We start from the raw sequence: 27,683 nt of genomic DNA, 5'->3' as shown, positions 1-27,683 counted from the left end.
GAAATAATGCGACATCAAAGACAACAACATTTGTGTTGCAAACGCAAGAATTTTTTTAAAGGAAAAAAATAGTTTTTGAAAGCAAAGATTAAATATTTACATTTGCTACTTAAATAAATCTCACTTGATAGGAATAAAAAATCCATCTATTCTTCCAAGCTAAAGAGAAGAGAAGAGTCAGCCACAAATGCACTTTTTAAAAATTAATTTATTAATTTTTGTTTCAAATTCAGGTCAACAGCATACAACTCTCAGGGCCCAAATCTCACGGAGAGCAGAAAAGTCAAGGAGCATGAGCGCTCAAAGGAACCGGGCCAGGATCAGTGCAAAAGGAAACGGTCCGCCTGTCTGTCTGTCTGTCTGCAGGAGGGAAAACGGAGCAAATCCACACGGGCAAAACACAAAGAAAACCCCCTCATCTGCTCAACTAAGAAAGTAATGTGAGGAGAACACGGCAAACCTACTGCAGAAGACCCGTCCTCAGAGGAGGCCCGCCAGGAACTCTATGGATCCTGACGGGATCCTCAAGTCCACGTGGAACAAGGAGGCCATGAAAAGCTAAGAACTGGGGCTGACGTTTGGGTGTGTGAGCATCAATGCTCAGGGTTCCGCTTTGGTCACAGCTCTATGGCTTCAGATGGACATCAGAACCATCTGGCTCGTCTAAAGCACTTGCTGCATCTCTGGGTTTTGGTCCCAATCTAATCCTGCAAATGAATGAAGCCAAAGTGAGCCGGAGTGACGGACACCGCCTGCAGCGAGCTTTCCTGCCGACTGAAGTCTCCAACCAGAGAGGACGACTCCAGAAAGCCCCCACGTCCTGCCGAGGGTTAGCTCAGGACGGGACACAGCCACCAGTTAGATAAATCTGGAAATCTGTCAGAAATATGTTTGCAGTGAAAAGCCTCCCACCAAAGACGACAGGAAAACCCCTTTCAGATGAATCCGTCTTTCAGCATCGCTGCGTCCGTGCAGAAGAAGCAGACGAGCAGAAACCAGCACTTTTCAGCTCAGGGGTCTCAACCGCTTTGACCACGGCTAACAGCTCCTCCCACTGCCTGACGGCAGAACCCACAGGAACCCGGCCCAGGAGAGCTGCAGAACCACCGGCATGAGAAGAACCCCAGGTTCTGCAGGAAGAGGAGATCTGCCCGTTTCAAGCAGCAGTTGGATTTAAGCTTTCTCTGGGCTTGTCGTCAGGGAAACAGAGGCTACATTTCACGTCTGCTGAAGTCAGAAGCATCCAAACCGCTCGGAACCACTGAAAGGTCTGATGGGAGAAACCAAGCAGCTGCTGTTTGCCCCTTCTGGACCTAAATGTGGCTCTGCCAACAGGAACAGTGAAGCTGTGCAGGGGATTTCTGGTGGAGCTGCTGGCATTCTGCGGGGGTGTGTGGTGTGTGTGTGTGTCTGACTGATGTTGGTTCTGTAGGCCTGTGGGACACCAGCATCTCTGAGCATGAGAGAAGACCCCCCCCCCATCTGATACAGCTGACAAAAGACCCTCAAAGGAGAAGGACAAACAACAAAAATGTTCCGAAGCAGCCGAGGAGCTGAAACCTTCACCCCCGTCTCCTAGAAGGCGGGGGCTGTTTGGAAAGCTCTTCACCAAAAACCCGCTGCTGGGGGAGGAGAAGGGGTCCTGAGGCGTTTCCCTTCAGGTGTACAGCAGCCCGAGTAACAAAGGAGGGGAAAGCTTGGAGGGAGCCTTCATCTTGCAGCTGATCCTGGACCAGAGAGTTTGCTCGGGCTGGAGGGGGGGGGTCTTAACTGCGAGGCAGACTGCACATTTCACAGTGCTCTGTGCCGGGCTGGTTCATGAATGTGCAATGGAGACAGGACCACATGGCCGAGGACGAGGCGGGAACGGAGGCGCCGCCCATGGCCCCGTAACCCAGAGAGCTGGATGGCTGGCCGCCCACTGTGCCTGAAGAACAAGAGACAAAGGTGAGGTGGAAGGTTCTGCTCCGAAACACTACAGGTGTACGCAGAGCAGCGTCCCGCCAGCACGTGCAACGCCTCTTTCAGTTCCTCAGCTCCCTGGATGTCAGTTACATGTTGTTTTTTCCATTCTCATTGGCCCCATTTACACTGCATGGTTCAAGTGACCCAATTCGGATCTTTTCCTCTCATGTGGCACAGATCGGACATGACCGGTGAACGTGTAAGCAGGACAAAACCACATGGATTCCATTTTTCTCAGATCAGATTCAGGCCTCATTCATATGTGGAAATAAATCGGATCCGAATCGGATACGTGCATTTGCGTGTGGCATGTAAGCAGACAGATCGGATATTCCCCAGTAAATGAGAGTCGTGTGTCAGTGACGTCAATTCAAGACACCACCAACTGAGATCACATGACTTTATAGGTGCTTTTGTGCTGATTTTGCTGTTGGAGGACAGCTGGAGCCCCATCAGCGTGTTACCTTTCAGCCTCAGGCTTCAGACTGTAGTCGGAAACCGCTGTCATTTCCGGTCCGGTCCCGGTCAGGACGCAAACGGTAACTAATCAAGCGGGACACCGTTGCTCTGGAACAGGCTAGAAGCCGTTTATTTCTTTGCCTGAATCAAACTGTTAGTGCAGCACAACGTCTGCAAACACTTCCTCATTCAGAACTCAGAGAGAGCGCATAAGCCTTTAAGCCGGCCGAGCAGCCCATCTTTTTCCCCTCCTGTGCATCCCCTCGTGTGCCTGCCTCATCCTGGAGCGCCCAAGGCAACGCCTCCTTCCTTCGCTGCGTTGCCTCCATGACAACCGCCATGTTAAACGTTTGCCGTTTGGACCAACACGCATCTTCTAAATGTGATTTAATTACTGTTATGATTATTATTAAGGGCCGGCTTGCTCATACTTTTTTTAATCCGTGCGGTCAGTGCTCAGGTCCGCGGAAGGCGGAGATGCTGCTACGTCACGTAGTCCTCAGAACGTCTACGTTTGATAGCTTCAGCATTGTATAGTGTAAATGCAAAAATCGGATATGGTCACTTTTAAAAGATGATATAAGCGGGTCATCAAAAGAATCGGATTTGGGCATCAAGACCTGCAGTGTAAATACAGCCATAGTGATCTTCTAAGCATAGCCAAGAGGATGGATTTTACTTTGAAGGAAAGACCTGATTTCAGGAACCCTTTGAGTCTTTCCCCACCCTGGACTCACTGGGTGCTTGGATGGCTTGTGGGATGAAAGCCTCAAAGGTTCATTGATGTGAACCGGGACACCACTCAACATATCTTTTTTTACGCTACGTTTCACCGCTGTTAAAGTCTATTGACTCACTGCACAGTTGCTCAATGGTGGCCCACTGCTCAGACTTCTTCCAGGTCTGTGCCAGGTCCTCGTTAGACGTCTTCACTGCGTCCAGCAGGAGCCCGATGCTGTCCTACAAATTAAAAAAAAAAAAAAGTCAACGGCTTCCAGACCGCACAGGAAGAGGTCCTCATTTCAGAATGGAAACACTCACTCTCAGGGGCATGACTTCATTGGTGACGAGGAAAAGCAGCAGGTGGAAGTCTGACACGATGTCCAGGAATGACGTGGAGGAGCACTGGGACAGGTACGTCGCTAAGCTGTGAAAATCCTGCAACCCAACAAAAGGACGATTCTGCAGGTTCTGACACAGAGTCAAGCTTTAGCCCCCAGCAGGGAGGGAGTCTGACCTCCTGCTGGAGGAGGTGAAGCTTCCAAAAGGAGTTACAACGATGAAACACAGAAAGACCAGCAAGCCCTTCATTTCTATCTGTCTAAATGCCTTTTCTTTGGTTCCATTGATACATCTACTGGTTTCTGAATCAATAGAAGTCATTCCTGACATTATTTTCAAATATTTCAGGATTCAGACAAGACGAGGCTTTTATTTTGACAGGACCGGCCCCCTCCCCAGGCCTTCCGTGATATCACTTACTTGGGTCTCTCCAAGAATATCCCGGTTCTCGATGGGAAAGCGCTGCGTGGACGTGAAGGTGTACTGGGGGTCCTTTGGAAAGGTGGTGGTTATCTGGGAAAAAGCACGGCGTCAGAAGAGCAGACGTGGCTGAGCCCCCCTCCCCAGCAGATCCTGGGACTCACATCTATGATGAGGTACTCCACGGGAAGAGGGCGAGCCAGAAACGTCACGTCATTTCCAAATTTGTCTTTGTCCTGTTGGGTCCAAGAAGCCCCACAGAAACACAAGCAGCATGTCAGCGTTTTCCTCGTGGGGCCGTTTTTTCAGCAGCACGCACTGTGGGGGGGGGGGGGGGGGGGGGGGGGGGGGGGTCTGACCTTGAAGAAGACGTCCGGTACGTACTGCTCGGGGCTGGACTCTTTAGCGTAGCCCAGCTCTGGAGCGTCTTTGCAGGGCAGGAGGCACTCGTCTCTCACCAGAGCCATGCACTGGTTCGACACCTGGTACCCTTCAAAATGCACCTGGTTATCAGGTCCGCCTGAGCTCAGGACGAAACGGGCCATTCGGGGGGAGAAAAACACTCATCAGCCGAAGAAACGGTCAGAGAAAAAGACAGAAACTAGAGCCCAAAAAGAGTTTGAGCGCCGTTTGTCCATAGGTGGCGCCGACGCAAAGCTGGAAGAGAAACACTCAGAGGTGGAAAACCCAACAGAGGCCTTCACTTTTAAAAGAAGGAAACATCTCAGCTTTGACTTTAGGATCAGACTTTTCTGCATGTGGAGTTTGTAAAACAGACCTGTAGCCACCACAGTCACAAACTTGGATCCAAAGAAGCCGTCTCGAGAGAGTCTGCATGGGTTTGGATGCTGGTTCTGGAAGTACCCAGAAGTGATGCACTCCTCTGCGCTCAGATAGTAGGAATCCTGACACACAAAGTTACACATTTATTTAGCCTTTATACACCTCTATGATTTACAGCAGTATCACAAACCTCTGATCTAACATTTGAATTCCATGTGCGTCATGTCTGAACCCTTTTTACATAAATTGGACCGCAATTACTTTTTTTATCCTTAAAAAACAACCACTAAAAACAGAACCAGGACAAGACAACATCAGGTTCAAAGACAGCAGCACACAAAGGCTGAAAGAAGCTTTTCCTATGAGACGAATGAAGCAGCGCTGGTTCGATCCCGGCAGGTTAGATGGAGGAACGCAGCTTTGGCCCTCTGGGTTATTTACCTGGTTCCTCAGGTAACGGACCGTCCCTATCCTTGTATCTTCAGACAGCAGGTCGGTGAAAATCCATCCCACCTAATTCAGGAAAGAGGGAATCCATGTGTCATTTGGGTGAGAACAAGGACTGTTTCTGCTGGCAAAGCTATAAAAACCAGCAAGACAACCGTTTATACTCAGAAACATTTTTACTACATATTTTGAAAAAGGGAAATCAAGTGTGATTTAATGACCCGATTCAGAAACTAGGGTTAAAGGTCAAAGCCTTGAACTGTTGAGCAGACAGGAGAATCTGAGGATCACAGAAGGAAACAGCTCCACCTTGCAGAGACCCAGTTTGGCTGCGATTTCATCCACAGCTGCAGCTTTCGGGTCCTCCAACAGCTCCAGGCTGTTCTGGTTGGCAGTCTGTAACCCATACAAAGGTTTGGTTACACAAAGAAAGAGTTTCCCTTCATCCTGGAGGGGAGGGGGACGTGTCGGCTGGGACTCCCACCTGTGGGGGCTCGTAGATGGCAGCCACCTCGGCTCTGATACCCAGAGGGATGTCTTTGTGCTCCGTGTACCTGCCGTACAGGTATCCCACCCTCTGGCTGCCCGTTTTCCTCCAAAAGTCCAGAAAGCGATCTGCGATGGTGTGGTTTTCAAACATGATGTTGTCCACATGTCTGTATTTCTAAAGCAAGACGGACACAAACTTATCAAAGTGGTTGTTTTGTGCGAGCCACAGAAGCCCAGTGCTGGTTTTTCCAAAAGAGCAGAAAGCCTCACGGAGCTGTGCTCTGACAACACACCTGTCTGTTGAGAGTTATGGCACTGGGCTGGCACTTGGTGCAGATCCCGTCTGGCCAGGGCGGGTGACCCTCGCAGCCCGACTTGATCTTACAGCTGATGTTCTCCAGAGCGGCGAACTTCCCTCTGCGGGGAGGGGAGTCCGGTCAGCGGTGAGTTTGACAGGAAAACCAGAGGACCGGAGCCGACCGTGACGAGCGGCTCCTCACTTACTTATCTGCTCCACCAGTCAGCTTCCGGAGGTTGGCGTGGAACGACATGTGCTTCACCGGCGGGTCCAGGTGGTTCAGGTAGTCTTCATCAAAAGGCTGCATCCAGATGCAGAACAGATGTTTAGGGGAGGAAAGCAGTTTGGTTTTTAGAGAGAAAGGAGGGATTTACCTCTAATGGAACACAGTGTACACATTTCCCAAGGGCGCCATGGCGACACCTGGAAGAAAACAGAACGGTGAAGCTTCCAGCGTCGGATTCCGTAACACAGCAGCATCTGGACTCTTACAGCTGTGGATCTCTGTTCCGGTAGATCTTGCCATCCTGCTTAGCCAGATACTGATCGATCTCGTCCTCCTGGACCTGGGGGGCCGAGGAGGACCGAGGGATCAAGGAGGATGACGAAGAGGAGGAGGAGAGAGACGGTAGTGATGAAGACGAGTGCGGGATGGCTGTATCCATTTTTTCCCCGGAGGAAGAAGATGTAGACGGGAACAGAAACAACATGTCCCCATGCCTACAGTAAAAAGATCAAAAAATGATGACAACCCGACTAAAGTACAGGTACAACCCAAAACTTAGATTATTAAAACAAGATGTACTAGCTGTACCAGTCAGTTTAATGAATGCAGCTTGCATTGTGTGAAGATTAAAATACTTTGAGCTTCACTTTATCTTCATTTTAATAAAGGAAGTGTAGCTTCTCAGAAATAAAATCCGGCTGATCAAAGGAAGGATGTTCTCCACACAGATGTTCTGTTCTGTCAGCCGCTCATTCCTATGATGGGAATTCTCGGTTGGACCTGGTGTTGCACGGATGACAGCGTCACGTTCTGCCCTGGTTCTGCTGACAGCTGCCTTCAGGTTCGCCGGTTCTGGCATCTCATCTTCCTCTAAACAACGGTCCATAAATCTAAATATTCAACAAACTCGAGGTTCCTGTGTCGGTGTGAGCAGGTAGCAAGTCAGGGAGAGCAGCAGGAAGAGCGGTACACCGTCCCGCCAAATGCAAACCTGACTTTGGACCATTGAGCAACAGCTCCTCTCTATACCTCTGAACCATTCAACAGAGAGTGTCAGAACATGTGTAGGGTCAAAGGAGATGAGATGTAAATGTATCAACAGTTTCCACTTTGATTCTCGTGACCAGGAGCGGCCTGAGAAAAGACCCGATGATGCTCAGACGAAGCTCAAAGTCTGAACTAAACAGCTGGAGAACCAACAGAAGTATGAAATCTGACAGTCATCAGGCACATCCGCGTCTTCTAGCACTGGAAGATGCAGCTTGAATGTTTCCGACGATAAGTGTGCAGAGGGTTTTACGCTGTCATTCTCAACACAACGGCTGTAATGTTGATTCAGGAAGAGTTTTCTTGTACTTACTTAATCTTGAGTAAGCTGAGGGTTTTGTTCTGAGACAGGATCTCTCCGGTCTTGTTGCGGTTCAGATAAACTGAGAATCCATTGGAATTAAAGCCAAATTCTTTGGCCACCTGCAGCAGAGATGAAGTTTGTAGAAGACACACAAGATTTCTTAATATTGTCAAACGGAAAACAAAGTACAAGCTCCAGTGTTTTCCCCAAAGACAACTTTGTAAATACTGAATTCTTGCTGCAGTACAACAAAAACAGCAGAGCCTCCTGTAGAGCAGCTTGTCGTAACCCAATTTTCAGCTGCTGGGACGGGAAGGCCGTCCACCACAGTGCCTGACAGAAAACCAGCCCCACATCTCACTGCGTTGAAGGAACTCCCTGCTATCATTCATATGTCGCTTGTTCTGACAGGAATTAAATGACCACAAAGAGTTGGTTTCAAGTCAGAGAGCAAATGTCGTCATCCATCCTCACTATTATCCAAAAACAGTCGCTGTTCTCAGGTGAACACAGACGCTGTGTCCCAATTCCCACCGTAAGCCCTACATACTGCCCTCTATAGTGCCCACGCGATATTTAGAACTGTCTGAATCTACAATTCCAAAATCCAGTGCCCTAGAAATTTCCCAGAAGTCTCTGCGAAAAACCAGTGTGTATCGATGCTCACTAGATCAACAAATATAGACCACAATGCATTGCAGCGGAAGAATTTTTGCCAATTTTTTTTTGTTTTTTTTAAATAAACCATCAACATTTTTATCTTCAGAAGACAGTGGAGTCATACTGTAAATAATCGTTGCAAAACGCTCATAATAATTAGATTTTAACTTCATGAAATCCATGACATCATATCCACCATTAAAAATAAAAAAAGTGGTGAGCGTGGTGTCTGAACACTAGATAGTTTTTTAGCAGTGACGTGCAGTCAGGAGAGGCAGGTGAGGCTGTGCCTCACCTGTCATTATGGGAAGAAAAGAGAAAAAATAAATTCAATTATTATATTTAATCAGTAATTTGTGCTTTGCAGTCTTTTTCCATTTAAATTTACCATTTCTGGGTGTTTTTTTCTTTTCAAAATCGCTGAATTTCCGCATTTGCCGTTCAGATACTAAGAAGTGATGTGTGATGAGGCACCAGCCCGCTGAGCCTCACCTTGGATTGCGCAATACCTATGCAGTCAGACGGTGCTGCTGTCTCTCTGTATGTCGGTTCAATCACTTGTACTATATGAGCTGAGTTTACATAATTTAGCAGATATATTTGATGCACAGTGCTTGTTTTTATAAATAACTGTATGTGAGGGACGTGTTTCTTGTGCTGAGCGCTAAACGCCGGCGAAAAAGCCGCTGGGTGAGGCCAGCAGTTCTCGTGCCTCATGTTAGGGGGCGCCGGTGAGCCCTGAGATTATGACGCTAAAAAACAATAGAATAAGTGATAGCAAGCGGCAAGTCATTTTCTTCAGAAGGAGCGGCGTATGGACTTTATTTACAAGTAAAGGTAAGATGATAATAATGTTTGTGCTTTTTTCTATGCTGCAGTTTGTATATGAAAAAAAACATGTTGAAATGATATTTTAAACAAAACACGTTAACTGTTGTCAATCAAATGGTGAATAAGTTACTCAGTATGGTTCATATGTTTGTAAATCTGACTGATGACGTCAGTGCCTCACCAGCCATTAACCTCACCGCACGTCACTGTTTTTTAGTAGGTAGGGGTTAGGGCAGGAATGTGGACACAACCACAGACTCATGGTTTGCCTCTGCAGACAGTCTGCTTCAATTAGGATTTCCTGTTTAAAGATTGTTAAACTCCCCCCCCCGGCACCGTCACATACATTCATACATCTTTAATGAAGAGATGCAGAAATGCTCTGTTGAAGTTCAGACCTATTTAAACCTTTAGAAAGTCACTAATCTAAAGCAAGCAGCTTCAGGGCTCGAGTGTAAATTTAAGACAAACAACCCTAAGTTTGCATTACATCCACTCAAAAGTCTGGAGGTGTCAGACGTGTCCCCCCTGGAACCTGCACGACTTCACGCCCTAAACAACAACAGCACCAACTAAAGACGGGGAACAGGACTATAAAACCTAAAAAATGAGGATAGATGTTTGGCTTCTTAAATTACCGCCCTTGAAAACTGGATCATGGGTAAAGCCGTTTCATTTAGGATAATCGACTTTTTTTAAACAAGTTAATTTGCTAGGTGATTTTATTAGTGTTTAACAGTCTGATGTTCAGAAACCTGATGTCTTTTCTGACATTGATTTTCAGGATGCAGGTTTCAGGAAAGAGCCTAGAAACCTGAGCATCCCTGAGTGCAGAGTCGCTCTCTGCTCACGTCTCTGGAATAATTCACTCTGTTTGTTGAGGACAGTTTCACAGGCTCTGCTAAAGACAGACGCTTGATAAAAATCATTTCAACAATCAAAGATTCATTATTCCAGAACAAAATCAAGGGAACGACTCCAGACTTTGGGACATTACCTTTTTTAGAAAAGCAGCTGCCGTCTCCCTCTTGGTAGAAGGAATTTTTCTCATTCCATCAGGGGATTGAACCCTAATGATCTGAAAACAAACAACAACACGTCCTTAAATCATCCACAGCAGCCCGGCCTGTCAGTCAGAGACACAGCACCTGAGTGGACGTGGAGGCAGAGAGCGGTCCGCTGAAACATAAAACACTCAGCTGCCCTGCTCCAACCGTCTCCCAGTAAAATCCAGTGTTTGTTGGACTTCAAATGCAGCCAGTTTTTTAGCAATTTAAAGCCGTTAAGTGGTTTGGAGCCTAATGAGGGCCCTGGGGTCAGCCGGTCCCTTTGGGAGTTCAGAGAACCACGTGGAAACATTTAGAGTCTCAAAGACAGTCTCAAGACCACCTAGGACCGGGTCCAGTTCAAAAACCGCTGGACCTGGACTGCTCCAACCTGGATTCAATTCATTTAGATAGTAAAGAATACATTAAATACAGTTTCTGATTTGTAGTTGATCAGTCTGCCCATTGTTGTGGGGTGAGCTGGATTGTAGACAGGCAACACAAATTCACAAGACGGGAGGCAACAGAAGTTCCAGACAACAAATGTTTACATTTGAAACGGGTCCAGCGGGTTTTCGAACAGGACCTGGTCTGAGGTGGACTCGGCGTGTAAAATGAGATAAAATGACCCTATTTCACATTTTCACAAATCAGACGAAGGTTTCACAAATCAGCAACTGTGTTTTATGTATTCTTTACTATCTAAATCACAAGTGAATCCAGGTTAGTCCAGGTCATGTGGTTTTGGAACAGGACCAGCAGGTCCTAGGTGGTGTTAGTGTGAAAAATGCAGTGGAAAGTTCCTTTAGTGGCCTGGCCAATCAGAAACCAACTTCAGCGTAGTTCACAGATCTTCAAAACATCAGGATGGACTTAGACCTCTTCATGTTGAAAAATTTGAGCTTGGTTTCATCATTTGCAAAACTATATTATTCTTCTGTTTTTATTTTATTTTTTAGAATTGATGTACTTTTTTGGTCAACTGTTGCTTTAAAATATCAGTAAAGAAACAAATATACCCAGACATCAAATCAACTGAATGATGTTTCTGGAGAATTTGTTTCCACAGTACATAAAAACCAGGAACCTTCTCTGGTTCTGTCAGCGGCAGAATTACCGGCCCCAACCCAAATTAAAGGTTCATTTGGAAACCCGTTTAGTAAAGAGAAAAACAAACTTCTGCTGCTGTCACTCACTTATTGTTTTTGAGACACATCATTGTCAGCACTGAGTGACTGTGGCTACATCATCTATTGAAAAAACTGGGATATATTAGAAATAAAACTCACAAATTAAATATTTAAACAAAACGTTTTCCATCTCCGGCTATTTTTAACCGAAGCTTGGAAGCAACCTTGAAAGCTAATCTGAGTGGAAGAGCTCAAAAGGCCGCAGTCACTCTTGCTAATGTTAGCTAACTGCTGAGCTAATTCTGCTGCCTCATCACTCCCGACTTCAGCTAAGAGGCTAGCGACCGTTAGCCTGCTAGCTCCCCGCGCAGAGTCACCCGGCCCGCCGACACGCTTACTATGCTGTCCGCCATGGTTCTTCGTGGAGGATCTCCGTCAGTGTCGCTGTGTTTCAGACCAGATGCAAAGAAACTAACGATCAGGTACAGGCTGAGTAAGAGCAAAGCTCCATCACAGAACTCAGTTTGACACCAGTTCAACAACGGAACGAGCCCGGTGGAAACCACCAATCGGAAAAGAAAGGTTCCCCCTACTTCCGTTTAAAAAAAGTTTTTGTTTCTGTTAGCTTTCACAATTATTAGAAAAGTACTATTCTTGAAAAATAAAAAAATAAATCTTAAATGTCTCAATCCAAATGGTGTTTTTCAAGATGGATTATAATCCATTGATCTAATTTTGAAACGTTTCTTTGTCGGTATCGGGTCGATTCGATTCGATTCTGCCTCAGATAGATCGATCAGGTTGGATCATAGGAACAGAAATAGATTTATTTATTAATTGTATAATCGTTTTACCCCTAATCATATATATTAAGAAATACATTTAAATACATCAGCAACTTACACATATAATTTAAAATATATAGCAATATATGGAGGAAAACCTATTTCTGGATTTTAAATATGTAAAATCTCATAGTTTGTAAATAAACCTTTTCTCATAATTGCTTGTGTCTTTGTTGAAATAGATGTTTTTGGTCATTAAGTAGAAACCCTAAATAAGATTTTTCAACCGACATTTTTTATTATAAGGAAATGGATGAACCCCATATGGCTATGTAATTTATATAACTTAATTGTTGTTGACTGTAATACTACATGGTTGTTTACATAATCCAAAAAAGAAAAAAAGTCTTTGAGTCATAGCTATATGTATTTGTTACATGTGTAACATCATATAAGTCTGGGTGTTACGATTATGGGATAATGATAAATCATGTAATAAAATGGTTACGGTAGAACAGGGGTGGGATTATATAAGTTCGCTTCCTTCCACTCCCTTTACAGCAATATTTATTAATATGTCTAATTATCCTAAGTTTGATTCGTCATTGTATGAATGTATAACTGATGATTGTATTGTTGTTGTGTATTATTATTATTATTTGATTGCTTGAAATAAACCATTTCAAAAAAATAAAATCAAAAAATATTTTAATATTCTGAAAAATATATTACTTCCATATATGGAACATATTGTCAATACATTAAGAGAAAGAAAACACTTGAAGCTCAAAAGCTTCCTGTTACATTAACCCTTCATATACTTGCTTTAAAATTTGCAAAGGCCTTTTTTATAGGTTGATTTCTTTAACTTGATGATAAAAAGGGTTTTTGCTGCTGAAAGTAAAACCTGGTTAGGTAAAAGGTTCAACTACCATTACTTTGTGGGACTAGTTGCTTGTTTAGTACGATTCAAATCATCATTCATTGAGCTCAAAAACATAAAGAGCAAAGCAGATAAAAGGTTCATGGGGTTATCACTCTGACTATGGTAGTCATAAATCTCCATCCACCAATCCTTCTATGTTTATCAAAGTCGCACCAATTGACAATTCTGTGTACCACAGAAAATCAGTTTGAGGTCAGTAAGTAAAATCAGAAAGTATACTTATGGCACACTGCATCATTAGGCAGATTTCTTATTTTTGAACGAATTCAAAGATTACAGTTGTGCCTAATGGTTTGAAAAAATACAGTAAAGGTCACCTGATAAGCTCTTATGTATTTTTAGTTCATTAGAATTATACATTTCTGGCTGAGATGCACCACAAATTGTAAAATCAATGGATTTTTATCACACTATACTACTACATTTGCTGCAATGAGATGATCCTTTGTGGCACAAGGTGCCTTTTATTATGAAAAGAAGTCATGTGAACCTCATATTCATATTTAAAAAAAAGGAAATTTATTCTTTACATTTGATTTTATGTCAAAGAACACTAGTTATTTTTGATTGACCATAAAGTACCAAAAACATTCATGCATTATATGTGTCTTTGTTTTTAAATGGAGATATAAGACTTTTTGGCTCCTGCTGGGTGGTCATCGGTGGGAAATCGACCCTGACTGGTTCTTTAAGTAGTAAAGGTTGCAGACCCCTCTAGAACTGTTCAACAATGCATCTGAACATGTCTGCATTTTCATAATTACAAAAAACATTAAATATGTGAAAATTGCTTTTTATTCCATTTATTAATATTGTGGCGACCTGGGGGTTAGCACTGCCTTCAGCCCCTAAGTCTCATGGGAAGTGGGGAATCTTGGGTGTGAAGTTCCTCCCCATGAGTGAAGGGGCTTTGAGCAGAAGTGACCACAATGCTGTTTGGCTGTTTGTAGATGTGTTCAAATAAATGGGCATTGATTTCGGAAAGGAGATTATGCAATCTGTTTCTCTGTTTACTTCTCCCACTCTGAGACTGTTCACAATCGTGCTGTGTATGGGGCACGGACAGGTCTCCAACCCAGCCAGTTAATTAGCACCTCGGGTCTCGTTTCCCTGCTACAGTGAAGTACCAGCTGTGTCGTTACATTGGTGTCAGAAGTGGGATAGTTTAGCCGGTGCTGCTACGCCATGGTAAGCTACGCCATGGAGTGAGAGATGGCTGAAATAGAGCGACATACGCACCCTGGAGTCAACTCGGGACAATCACCTCCCTGATGGTACGAGCAACCGCCGTCATCTGCAGCCTGACCCTGCGAGTCAGGTTTCCACGCCAGTGATGAACCTTCCAGAGCAGTCTGTGATGACAATGCGCAACCCAATCAAACTTCCGCGATACAATGGCTCAGGTCAACTTGGCGGGTGGCTATGGGGGCTGGAGTCCCGAAGAGACTGTTACACACCTAGCACTGGCTTTGTAGGGTGCTGTACTCCAGGTACTGCTGGACCTCTCTTCTGCAAAGTAGGGATAACTGTCGGCATTGACAGCAGCATTGAAGGGACACTTTGGAGAGCAGATTTCGACGGAATGAAACTGACAGCAGCTGGAGTCTCGTCACAGTAGAGATAAGAAATGCCTGGGGATCTTCGCTTGCTGATGTGCAGCTCTTCGCTCGGTGGGGTTAACCAACCTTTCCACCTGCAACATTAAAGTAACTGAGCCTACATGCCTTCCTCAGAGGACTTGCTCTGGAACGTCTGCGCCAGCATGCACGTCTGGCGAGACCATTTACCCTAGAGGCAGCACTGCGTGAAGGTGAGACTGCAGAGGAATTACTGCTAGCCGACCCACACCACCTCATGCTCTGGTTCGAGCAGCTGGTGTGGAGGATGGAGAGGAACCAGTCTTGGAAGTACCAGTTAACCGGACTGAGTCTGCTCCCCCAAGGCGACGTGCACCCCGAGAGTTGCTTTGCCACCGCCGCGGGGACCAAGGCCACCTTGCCAGAGAGTGTTTGGCTCCAGCACCCAGAAGCATGAGTAGCGGGGCGGGAAACGAAGGTGGGGCGAGGTTGTGAGAGGGAAGCCTCGCCCTGTCACCCCTCTGTCCAGTGGTGGGACTGTTTGTGGAGTGCAGTGTTGGGGATTACCATTGCAGGGTATTGATTGATTTTGGAACCCAGAAATGTGAGCATCGTGGGGCTGGATTTACTAAGCCGATGGAGGGGCACAAGTTGACGTCTCAAGGGCTCGACTTTACCTCGGTGCAGAGATTGCGCAACTCTGGTTCAACCAAGACCCCCGTAAAGACTCACAAATCAAGCCGAAGGAACCACCGTACCCAAGTCGCAGCCTGTGACCAGCCTACACCAGACTGCCCACCCTCTGCCACAGCAGCTGCAGCCGCCAATCAGGGAGTTAGCAGCCCGGTGTGGCCAATCACTAGATGCAGGACAGAAAGAGCAGCTGAATCACCTCTTGCTGGAGTATGTGGACATTTTTGCTGCTCGAGACGAGGACTGCACTAGAACTATTCTGGTACCACACCACATCAACACTGGGGATGCAGCTCCCATTCGCTTGAAGCCACATAGACTGCCCTTGGCCAAATGGCAGGCTGCGGAGGATTGTATTCGCAGCATGGCAGCGAATGGAATTATTGAGTCATCGGACCTTCCATGGACTGTACCTGTGGTCATGGTCCGAAAAAAAGATGGAGGATGGCGCCACTGTGTGAATTACGGATGACTGAACGCAATAACGAGGAAATATTCCTACCCCCTCCCATGGATTAATGATGCTCTGGATTATGTCGCTAGGTCCCAGTGGTTTAGCTCCTTGGAATCAAGGAGCGGCTACTGGCAAGTTGATCTGGCCAAACAAAACAGAGCTGAGACTGCTTTTAGCATCGGACAGGGGCTGTGGCAGTTCACTGTGATGCCATTTGGACTGTGCAATGCACCTGCCGCATTGTGAGTGGCTCATGGAGCGGGTATTGAGGAATATTACCCGCAGCCGCTGTGTGGTGTACTTGGATGATTTGTTGGTGTATGCTCAGTACTTTGACACTGCCCTGGATAATTTAAGTGTTTTAGCCATTTGTGAAGCAAGGCTGCACCTTAACCCAGCAAAGTGTTGTTTATGGCCAGAGAAACCCACTTTTTGGGACATGTGGTCAGTAGTGAGGCCGTGAGTACTGAACCAGCGAAGGTGACAGCAGTGACAGAATGGCCGCAGCCAGCCTATCTCAATGAGTTGTGGAGTTTCCTGGACCTGGCCTCTTATTACTGCAAGTTCATTCGAGACTTTGCTACAGTAGCTGCACCGCTTCACCAACTCACCTTCAAAGTCAGTTTGACTGGACTGGAGACTGCACTGAGGCATTCCAACGACTCAAAGCTGGACTGACACGGGCCCCTGTTTTGGCTTATCCTGACCCTGGACAGCCTTTTATCCTGGACACTGATGCTAGTGGCGTTGGGGTTGGTGCTGTGCTGACCCAGCCTGGAGAAGGTGGGGAGAGAGTGGTGGCTTTTCACAGCTGCAGCCTCAAGAAATCGGAGCAGAACTACTGGGTCACCAGATGAGAGCTACTAGCTGTGGTTTTGGCTGTGAAGCACTTTCTGACTTACCTGCTTGGCACCCGGTTCATGCTTAGGACCGACCATGCCTCTTCCACCTGGCTGCTGAACTTCCTTCAGCCAGAGGGTCAGGTGACCAGATGGATTGAGGTGCTTCAGGAGTACGACTTCTCCAGAACAGTGGCATGCCAACACTGATTCACTCTCCCGGCGCCCTTGTCTCGTTAAAGGAGTGTAGATACTGCAGGCGCCAGGAGGAGCGGAGCCAGGGGACAGCAGTAACGGTGGCTGTGGCAGTGACATCACCACAGGAGCACGGTGACGGGGCGGAGCTGTTTTTGCAGGAGCAGCTACAAGAGGCACAAGAGGCAGACCAGGCTTTTGCCGAAGCAAGGAAGTGGTTAAAGGAAGGACGGCGTCCTGATTGGTCAGCTGTGTCAGCTGGTGACCCAGGGCTGAAGACGCTGCACTCCCTCTGGGGTGACCTGGAGCTCCACAATGGTGTCCTGTATCGGTGCTGGCGGGCCCCAAGGGCAGGTCGAGACCGGCTGCTGCACACCTGCCACACACTGCTGCACACTGCTGCCCACTGCTGCACACTGCTGCACACTGCTGCACACCTGCTGCACATTCCAACCTGGGTCTTAGGCTGATTCTAGTTTTGACGGAGTGGGGGGCTTTTATCAGCCCTCTGCTGGTGAAGCAGCAGGTGATATTAATTAAGTGATCCTCTGCCTGCCAAATATACATATGTACTTTTGTATCTTGAGGCTGGGCTGTGAGGTAGTGGTAAGCCCTTTTTCCTCACAGTGAGAAGTCTCTGGTTCAGATCCCAGCTGGGACCTTCCTTTGTGGAGTTTGCATGTCCTCCCTGTGTATGTATGGTTTTTCTCCAGACACCCTGGCGGTCTCCCACCGGCCAAAATCATGCTTCATAGATTAACCGAGGACCCTAAATCCACCCTACGTGTGCATGTGAGAGTGTGTGATTATCTGACCCTGTGACGCACTGACTACCTGTCCAGGGTGTGGCCTGCCTATGCCACAGCAGCTGGGACAGGCTCCAGCAACCCATGCCCCCAGAAGGAATTCAGAGGGTTTGGAATATGCAAACTGTTGTTTAAATAGCCAACAATTCCCTTTCATGATGTGCCAAAGCATCCGACTCCCAATGAGTCTAATAAGAGGAAACCATTTTTATTTTACCCTTTTTATGCTTTATTTTTTCCCCATCGTCCTGTAGAGAGGACAAAGCTCCATTACTCTTTCCATCAGATCTTAGTCATGTGACTTTTGTCATTCATCCCTCTGCCCTCCGTCAGTGCATCCGTCCATGTGGGAAGGAGACGTGGAGATGAAACCGCAGACAAACGGGACTCAGAGGGATGGAAGACAGAATGACTTTGTGGGAGTGTTGGAACTAAAAGCTTCAAAATATTAACATGACAGACAAGCATGGTGAAGTTACATAAACACACTGAGAAAACAGGATATATGTATACAAATATTATACAATACAAGGGATGTGTAGAAAAAGGAGACATATAAAGGATGTTTTCCACTATTAAAAACGATAAAGTTTATGAAGTACTGACAATCACATCACTCTGAACTGTGACCCAAAACATCTAAGTGTTTTCTGGACATTTAAAAAGGAACAACTAAATGACTGAAATGACATAGAATGGAAAAATGAAGCATTACATAAGAATAGGTTGATCCTGCTTGGTTACGCTCAGCAATGGCCAGCTGGTGTCTGCTCTCTACAGAATTCAGGTTATGTCTTTTATGAAGCGCGGCGTGGATGGAGGAAACCTCTACGCTGGGAAAAGAGGTGCCGCAGCGCGTGAAGTGGGGACCCACCCACCTCACGGGTCTGTTTCTTTACTCACTGTGAGGCTGCCTTGCTTGCGTAAGTTTCTTGTTTTTCCCTCAGGTGTATAGAAAAAGAAGAAAGGATGCAGAGCAAACGAGAAAAGAGCAGGAGAGGAAAGGTTCTGGTCCGGTCTAGAGAGTGACATGATGAGACAGAAATCGACAGATCCTAAATGTGAGCAGTGGTGCTGCAGACAGAAGAACAGTCCAAAGACACAGAAGAGAGAAGGTTTTTTTTTTGTGACAATTTTTTCCCATTTTTCAATTTTTATGTTTGTTGCAGTTCATCACTGTTTCTTTTGAGCGGTTCCATGTAAATGTTGGAGATGGAGCCTGAGGCAGATGGTTTGAGAAGCACCGCCTGGAACCCTCAGAGGGTGGCAGGGGGGTGCAGGAAGGCTCAGATGATGCCGTACTGGGCCAGCTCGTGCAGCTCCAGGTGACTGAAGGCCTCCCAGGGGCAGATAACAGTGATGTCTGAAAGGAAAGGCGGATCATTGAGGTACATTAAAACACCAGTGTCTCATTTGTTCTGTAAATGTTGGCCCTTAGGTGAACTCACCCGTGCCCAGGCCCTCCATGCCGGGGATATCGTCACCAAAGCTGTGGAGAATGATGTGAAATACTCAGTTTGACGTTTGTTGACTGAAACCTACTGACTAACTCTGCGTTTACGGCTTACCCCTGCACCCCCTTCTTAGGAGGCTTGCTCTTGAACTGACGGGTCTGCCTCTGCTTGAACTTGGGGGGGCCCTTGCGTGGGGTGGCGGGGCCTCCACTTACGCGGGTGGCCGACTTGATCTCGGCCTTCGGTGGCTCAAGATTCATTTTGAGCAGTTATGCAAATGTGTTTTGACTCTTGGCCTCAGAGATGGCTCTCAGTCGTCGCGGTGAAATCTGCTTTGGGGAGACAAGAACCCCTTCAAAAGGAGAAAATAAAAGCATCCTGCCACATGTTTCCAGCCTATAAATCTCATTTGCATCCATTGTCACCTCTGCCTGACATTCATCTTCAATCCTCTTACAGGCCTGACAAACAGGAATTACTACCCTGTTGGTTCCCTGCAGCGCGTAGAGCCTTAGCCTGTCCTGCAAAGATGATCCAATTTCCCATAATCCCTTGATCAACTTAATAAGTTCTCGCCCTTTCTGTCTCAGGCTGGTCATGTTCAGGTAATCTTGTTAAAGAAAGGACGACGAGGCAAAAGTGCTGAGCTGGGCACTGAGGGTCTGAGCCGTGGATCCGTCTTCTGCGTCCCGCTGACATTGACGTGGACTGCCTTAGTGCTGTTTCACCGTCAGCAGGGATTCAAACCGAGGCATCCAGCTTCATTCAGCACCAAAACAGAGCATTGGGATGTTTGGTCTGTCAGGAGAGACTTCTCATGCCTTAAACTCAACAGCCACAAATGTTCATTCACGAGATTTAACCCAATTCACATATATTTCATGAAATAAAGCAGAAATCCCGGCATGGAGGTTAAAGTCTTCTGAATGTCAGAAAGTAATCTTTTCAAAATGTAGGAATTCAGGACAAGAAAGTTAAAAAAGAATACAAAAAGAAACAATATAATGACTAAAAACATTTGACTTTATTTTTGGATTCAAACAATGGGAATATTTATTTTAATTATTTCTCTCTTCTGATATTTTCTGAGGACAAACTTTACCTTTTCAGATATGTTTACCAGCCGATTACTTTAGGTCTTTTAGTCTGCTTTAGTCACCCCCCCCCCCCCCCGCCCACTCTTTAAAAAGAGTTTAACACAACTTTTAAATCCTAACAAGGTAAGAAGTTTGCAGTCAGCTCCTGCCCTCACCCATTCAACAGCTTGGACTGCAGTGTGACTCTCAATTCTTCTGGTCTGATGTATCACAAATGTGAAAAAAGCCTCAAAAAGAGGTGAAAGTTGATCTTTTCTGGCTGGCAACACATTTCCAGGAGCCTGCAGAGAAGTGAACGATGTGGCTGTACTCACCGGCTGCTTGGGTGAAGAACAGCCAGACGAGTGGGTGTGAGCGCGGCGCTGCTCCGATGACTGGACTTCTATGCTAGGCTGGCTGCAGGGACAAACCAGGATCCCTTTTATATTCTGGGCTCTGCAGATTAAGAAGGTGCCGCCTCCAGCTTCTTCTGCACCTGAGATGTCTGCGTTTGAGCCAAAGTTTACCTCCGTACTGCACCTGCATGTACCCTATGTGCACTCTAATGTCCTGCATGCTCTCATTCTTACTATTTTGTCAGAGAAATTCACCTACACAACAAAGAAAAACACAATTAAAAAACCACAACAACTAGTTTGTTGTGTGACTCCCATCACCCTCGTCTCTCTCAAAGGACTGCTTCTCCCAGAACTCCTTCTATTAAGAATCCAAGTAGGAGGTTACAATTGACAAGCAGAGAAACAAAGTTGAAAGTTCATCAGGGGTGTCTTGCAATGAACCTTTTAGGCATGTTTTCAGCTATCTGCTAAGGACATCCCCCTTCTCCTAGTTGGGGGTAAACGCCGGCGAGAAAACCCAGAATAACTGTTGCTAAAAGCTAAAAAGGTCAGTTTGAGTTGACATTTTAAAGCACATTTAAACTATGATAAAAAATAGGACTGCACCATGAGGAAAACTCACAATACACGATATTAGTGATCAATATTGCGATGACGATATAATTGCTGCACATGAACAAATAGCAAGACAACCAAAAACACACAACAGTTTAATTTATATAACAGTCAACCTTAAATTATTCTCCAAACGAGCCTCGCCTACACAGGAGGCAAACATCTAACATAAAGTAAAAGGGCCCCATCCGATGGGTCAAATGCATGGATTTGTTTGATTCATTAAATACTTCAAGCTGCCATAAGATTGTTTTAGCTTATTTAAGGGAACCATTTATCGCAATTTTCGACCACTCTTGCGATATGCATAGTGCACAGCTTGATTTAATGATAACGATAGCTTTATTGTGCAGGTCTAAGAAAAACACTGACCAAAAATACAAACGCAACACTTTTGTTATTGCTCCTATTTTTAATGGTATGAACTCAAAGATGTGAAACATTTTCCACATACACAAAATAACCAGTTCTCTGAAATATTGTTCACAAATCTGTCTAAATCAGTGATAGTGAGCACTTCTCCTTTGCCAAGACAATCCATCCCACCTCACAGGTGTGCCATATCAAGATGCTGATTAGACAGCATGATTATTGCACAGGTGTGCCTTAGACTGGCCACATGAAAAGGTCACTCTGAATTCTTCAGTTGTATCACACAGCACAATGCCACAGATGTCGCAAGTTTTGAGGGAGCGTGCAATTGGCATGCTGATAGCAGGAATGTCCACCAGAGCTGTTGCTAGGGAAGTGAATGTCCATTTCTCCACCATAAGCCGTCTCCAAAGGCGTTTCCGAGAATTTGGCAGCACATCATACCGGCCTCACAACCGCAGACCACGTGTAACCACACCAGCCCAAGACCTCCACATCCAGCATGTCCAGCTCCAAGATCGTCTGAGACCAGCCACTCGGACAGCTGCTGAAACAATCGGTTTGCATAACCACAGAATTTCTGCACAAACTGTCAGAAACCGTCTCAGGGAAGCTCATCTGCATGCTCGTCCTCCTCATCGAGGTCTCGACCTCACTCCAGTTCGTCGTCGTAACCGACTTGAGTGGGCAAATGCTCATGTGCAATGGCGTCTGGCACGTTGGAGAGGTGTTGTCTTCGCGGATGAATCCCGGTTTACACTGTTCAGGGCAGATGGCAGACAGTGTGTGTGAGCGGTTTTCTGATGTCAATGTTGTGGATCGAGTAGCCCATGGTGGTGGTGGGGTTATGGTATGGGCAGGCATATGTTATGGGCGAAGAACACAGGTGCATTTCATTGATGGCATTTTGAATGCACAGAGATACCGTGACGAGATCCTGGGGCCCATTGTTGTGCCGTACATCCAACAACATCACCTCATGTTGCAGCATGATAAAATAAAAAAAGGGGTTCAGGTGGTTGAGCGGGTCGTCCAATGATCGAAGGGTTAGCGGTTCGATTCCCCGCTCCCACCAGCCAAATGTCGTTGTGTCCTTGGGCAAGACACTTCACCCTCCTTGCCTCCAGTGTGGCTCCACTGGTGTGTAAATGTGTATGAAATTGTCAGAGGAGCCGTAGGCGCGAACTGGCAGCCACGCCTCTGTCAGTCTGCCCCAGGGCAGCTGTGGCTACAACCATAGCTTACCATCACCAAGTATGAATGAGGAGTGAATGAATAATGGACACAATGTAAGCGCTTTGAGCATCTGGAAAAGCGCAGAAAAATCTAATCCATTATTATTAATCCACGGCCCCATGTTGCAAGGATCTGTACACAATTCTTGGAAGCTGAAAACATCCCAGTTCTTGCATGGCCAGCATACTCACCGGACATGTCACCCATTGAGCATGTATGGGATGCTCTGGATCGGCGTGTACAACAGCGTGTTCCAGTTCCTGCCAATATCCAGCAACATCGCACAGCCATTGAAGAAGAGTGGACCAACATTCCACAGGCCACAATAGACAACCTGATCAACTCTATGCGAAGGAGATGTGTCGCACTTCATGAGGCAAATGGTGGTCACACCAGATACTGACTGGTTGTCTGAGTCCCCTGACCCCCTCAATAAAACAAAACTGAAGATTTCAGAGTGGCCTTTTCTTGCGGCCAGTCTAAGGCACACCAGTGCAATAATCATGCTGTCTAATCAGCATCTTGATATGGCACACCTGTGAGGTGGGATGGATTGTCTTGGCAAAGGAGAAGTGCTCACTATCACAGATTTAGACAGATTTGTGAACAATATTTCAGAGAACTGGTTATTTTGTGTTTGTGGAAAATGTTTCACATCTTTGAGTTCATAGCATAAAAATGGGAGCAATAACAAAAGTGTTGCGTTTATATTTTTGGTCAGTGTATATAAAAAATTTCTTTCACAGTTTCTTATTTTACCCAAGATTTTTTGCAAGAACGCCTACACCACCGTGCGCAGTGGTTAGCGCAATAGGCTCATAGCAAGAAGGACCCTGGTTCAAGTCCCGGCTGGGGGACCTGAAGAACACCACTGGAGACCTTTATGTGTGGAGTTTGCATGTCCTCCCTGTGCATGTGTGGGCTCTACCCAGGGTCTCCGGCTTCCACCGTCCGAAAACATGCTTCATTGGTTAATCTAAATTGTCCATAGGTGTGAATGTGAGAGTGAATGGGTGTGTGATTGTGGACATTCTACCCTGCAACAGACTGGCGACCTGTCCAGGGTGTCCCCTGCCTTCGTCCGTAGGTGACGCCAAAAGGGAAAAACGGAATAGAAAATTAACAAACGAATGAATAAGGCTTAACTAGTTGTGCCAATGTTTTAACCAAAAGTTTTATTTTGTGATCATCTTTTTCCCAACTATAATCCATTACGTACGGATACAACTTTTCTAAATCCTTAAATGATTGACATTTTTTGGTTTATTTGGAGTTTGAAATGTCAGATTTGGAAAATCTTTTTTCTGCTCTTGACATTTCAGACTATGACAGGAACTCAGCACCTCCATGAGCAGAAAATGTGCCTGATGGTTAACCCCCCCCCACACACACACACACACACCGGCTAAAAACCCGGTGAGGGGAAATCATAGATCACTCGATTATTTCTAAACCTGTAAAGTGTGAAGAATTATGGGTTCTTTTCCGCTCTGGAGCAGAATGTAAATATTTGGTAAGGAGACTGAAAGCCTCTCACACAGCAGAGGCTTACGTTGCACTTTTCTTTGCACCACAAACCTGCGTCACTTGTTCTAAACCAGTTAAATGTTACAGTCAGCAGAAAAACTGGTCCAAAAATACTTGGATTTTTCCAGCAAAGTCTCCTCAGAGGCCATTTTTCTCCTGTTTTATGGTCTTTTCAACACAAACACGGCTCAACACAACACCAATGAATCCACAGTTACCAAAAACAAAATTCCTGCTTTCAGAGTCAGTTTGGAGGAAAAAGAGAAAAATAAAGAAGTGAATAAAAACCCTTGTGATGTTAGTCATAATGAAAGTGTTTGGTACGGAGGCTGGATTGAGATCCATATGTTCTTAAATCATCCTTGGTGAAGCTCTGGAGCCTTTTTGACAGAACGTGTGGCTTTGAGGGGAGCTTTATCAGAGCATGGAGGTCTGATACCAAGTGGCTGTGAGACACGGCCTTTACGGTCGAGATGCCTCCACCATGTTAAATACCAGGAATTGATCACTGCTGGTTGAAGAGATCAATATCTGTTCCTCATTAAGCACCAAACAGGGAAGAGAAGACATGCTGCTAAATGATAAGTAAACACAGAATCAATAAAGTTCATTTGAATCCCAAATGTTTGAACTGTTTCCACCAAATGTAAAGAGCTCAAAGAACAAAAACACACTCAGGTGAATCCATCAGAGGTTTTCCGAGAACACAGTTGCAGCAATGTCTCATCAGCGGACAAACGTTCAGTGACCTATTTTGGGTGCAGGGGGGCTCATCAGCCTTCTCAGTGGGGTCTCGCTGAAAGTTTGAGGGTTTGTTTTGACTTGGAATCATGAGAAACACAAATAGTCTGGAAAATCTAAAACTGGGGTTTTAGTCTGGTCCTGAGTGTTCATCAGTGTTCAGATCCGACCTGTTGATTGTGGCGTTTAGGCACGGCGTGTTCCCAGACTCCTTTGACATATGAGACATTACACTTACTTTCTGTTTTCCATCTAAAGCTGAAGGAATCAATCATGAAAGGTACAGGAAACAGAAAACTACCATTTGCAACAACCTCCACCCAATGACTATGCAGGTTTACATTCCACAGAATAAATCCTGGTGGGGCCGGTAATCTTCCCATCACGTCAGAGTCTCCTGTGTCGGACCTGCGTGGTGAGGAAAGCACCTCCTTTGTAATCCGCTGCCCCACAGCATCAGTATGTGTGATCTGTGGAGTCAGAGCTGCAGCACTGGACACGCTGTAATTAGGACTCCCAGCGCATGGCTCTAGTCAGACAGATGCTGAGTCAGTGCAGGGAGATCAGGGTCACCTGCAGAACCAGCTCTGTCCGACTGAAACATCAGCAGACGGCCTGACGTCACCCCGGAGGTACTTGATCACTATCCCCTCATGCATATGCACTTTATTGTCTTTATATAGCATCTACTTGAAAGCAACATGAGTGACATTCCTTTTCCAAAATAACTTATGCAGCTTTTTGTTTTCCACATCTGAACACACCTCCTCCACAACGCTGTCCTTTTAAACGTCACATATAAACCATTTTATTTCATGACTTAAGAAAACACAATCACACCAAAATAGTTGTAGATCACATTTAATCGTCATTTCAAATATATTATTTCAAATATATAAATAATATAAATCAGATATAAAAAGTTAACACTCAATCCAGAAACGTTAATGAACTGCAGCTTCACTAAAATGTACTTTGACGGCGTCAAGTCACTTCATGTGTGTAAGTGTAACACTCTTGGTGTGTTTGTGACCAACATGACGTTCACAGCAAAATCAACCACATCAGTCTGAACTGCACCGTCTGAACATCCCATAACCTCTGAGACTCTGAACAGAATCCAGGTCGTTGGCAGGACGCCGAGTCGGCAGCAGCAGCAGCAGCAGCAGCGACTCATCGTGTCTTTTGCAGTAACCTGATCTCCATCTTTAGGTACGCTTTCAGGTTCTCATCGAGGACGTTCTCCTCGATGGCTGCCAGAGCGCGGTCGCCGCCGTCACGGTAGTACATCAGCAGCTGCTCGGCGTGCTCGATCCACACGCAGTTGTGGCAGCCGCTCATGCAGCAGTGGGTGGGAGCGGGTGGGGGTCCGTGGCTCGGCGACCACGGTGAGTTCTTCTGGTTCGGTTCTGGATCTGGGGAGTCAGAGAGGGCTGGAGGAGGAGGGGCAGGGGTCTTGGGCCCACGGGGCAGATGGCAAACTGCCCCACTGTGAAGGTAAGCCTGACATAACTGTGGGGGAGAGACAGAACAAAAGAATGACGTGATGGTTTATTCCGTTTGAGAGTATTTTACAGATCAAATGATGTTTTTCATCTGCAAACCAGAAAATTAGCCAGAATGGAATATTTCTGTGCTTTTGCAAAACAGGCTTTCAGTGCTGTAGCGTGTTCTGCACGCGGGCAGAAAATGTTTAGCCTGATCAACCAATCAGCGTCTGTCTGCTGCCAGCCTTCCGCCTCTCACCGGCCAATCAGATCCCAGAGTGTAACCCTGATCGATGCTCAAGTGTCAGTTTACTTAGAGTCACTGACTTTTAAGTGAGATGACTTCTACCGTTTTTCAAATCATTGTCTGGTGTAATTAACGGTATTAAAATCCTGAACTTAGGTTAGAGACTGAATGAGTTCAGGGTCATGATGATTGAGCAACATACAACGATATAATTATTCTTCATGTGTTTAAGCTTTGAAACGCTCCAGTGAAGTTAAAGGGACATAATTAGCTCATAGAAATAGTTTCAAATGATTCGTCTGTAAACAAACTAACAAGCTGAACGTTAATAAATCCAAAAGTTTCTAGAAAATAGAGGTAAAGGTCTTTGTAACTGTAGCCATGACCGAAGACTGACGTTTAATCACGTCGACTAGCTTAGCGCTCAGCTCCAAACCTTTAGTAAATGCAGCGAAGAGCTTCCGGGTTTGAGGCACAGACACGGCATCTTCCCAGCGGCCCGGATGCTCCTAAAACAGGTTACTGAGACCCGCGACCATCGTATTTTCCATCGACACAGCGGTGAAACCTTTAAAAGTGGTTAAAAATGTCCCACTATCAACTTTGACCCAGGCTCGTAAACAAATCACCGATTGACCGGAGGGAAAACACCATCAACCAATCAGATAACAGGAAGTGCGATTTTAACCAATCAAAAAAGCAGACTTTTCTGGGGGCGGATCTACAGAAACAACTGCATTTTCACACATTAGCCACAAGGTGTCACCATTAATCACACAAACCAAAGGGCTTTTTGTTTTTTTTGGAACCAAGACGGTTTTTTTTTACTGTAGGAAAAATAAAAACGACGATGCCACTTTGGAGAAAAAAAAAATCCTTTCTTGAAGTTTACATGCTGTGGTGGAAACCCACTATCTATAAGATAAACAAACACAACAACACAAAGTTGCAAGATGTCAGTGTTCCAAAGGAAGTGGATTTTTTCATTTGACAGAATGAGCAGTCTCAGGAGTCCTATCGTCTCACGTCAGCTTTTGTTTGTTTTCTATTGTCATGGAGCATTTTACACGGCTGTCTAATTGAACACGTGTGCTTCAAAGACCGTGT

At 45.8% G+C, this 27,683-nt stretch overlaps 3 protein-coding genes across 4 annotated transcripts; all 3 read right to left on the bottom strand.

The window, feature by feature from the left end:
• Positions 1-190: 190 nt before the first annotated feature.
• On the bottom strand, positions 191-11,753 carry nploc4 (NPL4 homolog, ubiquitin recognition factor). The gene is made up of 17 exons (XM_023949282.2): positions 11,566-11,753; positions 9,989-10,069; positions 7,510-7,619; positions 6,416-6,643; positions 6,298-6,346; positions 6,130-6,224; positions 5,919-6,042; positions 5,621-5,800; positions 5,446-5,532; positions 5,131-5,202; positions 4,685-4,811; positions 4,266-4,426; positions 4,071-4,142; positions 3,907-3,999; positions 3,466-3,582; positions 3,282-3,384; positions 191-1,927 (listed from the first exon to the last, which is right to left on the bottom strand). The coding sequence occupies exons 1-17, from the start codon at positions 11,578-11,580 to the stop codon at positions 1,767-1,769; spliced, it is 1,875 nt and encodes a 624-aa protein (XP_023805050.1). The 5' UTR covers positions 11,581-11,753; the 3' UTR covers positions 191-1,766.
• A 5,914-nt stretch (positions 11,754-17,667) lies between these two features.
• On the bottom strand, positions 17,668-20,464 carry pde6gb (phosphodiesterase 6G, cGMP-specific, rod, gamma, paralog b). 2 transcript variants are annotated; one of them, XM_004080706.4, is made up of 4 exons: positions 20,328-20,464; positions 19,031-19,245; positions 18,911-18,951; positions 17,668-18,825 (listed from the first exon to the last, which is right to left on the bottom strand). In XM_004080706.4, exons 2-4 carry the CDS (start codon positions 19,174-19,176, stop codon positions 18,749-18,751), a joined length of 264 nt encoding a protein of 87 aa, XP_004080754.1. In that variant the 5' UTR covers positions 19,177-19,245; positions 20,328-20,464; the 3' UTR covers positions 17,668-18,748. The 2 variants fall into 2 exon arrangements, with proteins under 2 accessions (XP_004080754.1, XP_011486813.1); XM_011488511.4 differs by having other exon boundaries at positions 19,031-19,248; positions 20,328-20,445.
• A 5,223-nt stretch (positions 20,465-25,687) lies between these two features.
• On the bottom strand, positions 25,688-27,235 carry oxld1 (oxidoreductase-like domain containing 1). Its single transcript, XM_004080707.4, has 2 exons — positions 27,013-27,235; positions 25,688-26,354 (listed from the first exon to the last, which is right to left on the bottom strand). The coding sequence occupies exons 1-2, from the start codon at positions 27,061-27,063 to the stop codon at positions 26,016-26,018; spliced, it is 390 nt and encodes a 129-aa protein (XP_004080755.1). The 5' UTR covers positions 27,064-27,235; the 3' UTR covers positions 25,688-26,015.
• Positions 27,236-27,683: the final 448 nt, after the last annotated feature.

Source organism: Oryzias latipes, chromosome 19 (genome assembly GCF_053564925.1).
Source record: "Oryzias latipes strain Hd-rR chromosome 19, Olatipes_Hd-rR_3.1".
NCBI classification, from domain to species: Eukaryota; Metazoa; Chordata; class Actinopteri; order Beloniformes; family Adrianichthyidae; genus Oryzias; species Oryzias latipes.
Note: the sequence above shows the minus strand (reverse complement) of the source record. Positions and strands in the feature narration are given on the sequence as shown.

Excerpts from the sequence above, each read along its gene's own strand:
- nploc4 (XM_023949282.2), bottom strand. Across the intron at positions 5,801-5,918 it reads CCATAACTCTCAACAGACAG|AAATACAGACATGTGGACAA; the intron begins GTGTGTTGTCAG and ends GTCTTGCTTTAG. Across the intron at positions 3,583-3,906 it reads ATATTCTTGGAGAGACCCAA|GATTTTCACAGCTTAGCGAC; the intron begins GTAAGTGATATC and ends GTTGGGTTGCAG.
- oxld1 (XM_004080707.4), bottom strand. The coding sequence starts at position 27,063 with ATGCCGTGTCTGTGCCTCAAACCCGGAAGCTCTTCGCTGCATTTACTA. Across the intron at positions 26,355-27,012 it reads CTTCGCTGCATTTACTAAAG|TTATGTCAGGCTTACCTTCA; the intron begins GTTTGGAGCTGA and ends TCTCCCCCACAG.
- pde6gb (XM_004080706.4), bottom strand. The coding sequence starts at position 19,176 with ATGAATCTTGAGCCACCGAAGGCCGAGATCAAGTCGGCCACCCGCGTA. Across the intron at positions 18,952-19,030 it reads CCTAAGAAGGGGGTGCAGGG|CTTTGGTGACGATATCCCCG; the intron begins GTAAGCCGTAAA and ends CATTCTCCACAG. Across the intron at positions 18,826-18,910 it reads CATGGAGGGCCTGGGCACGG|ACATCACTGTTATCTGCCCC; the intron begins GTGAGTTCACCT and ends CTTTCCTTTCAG.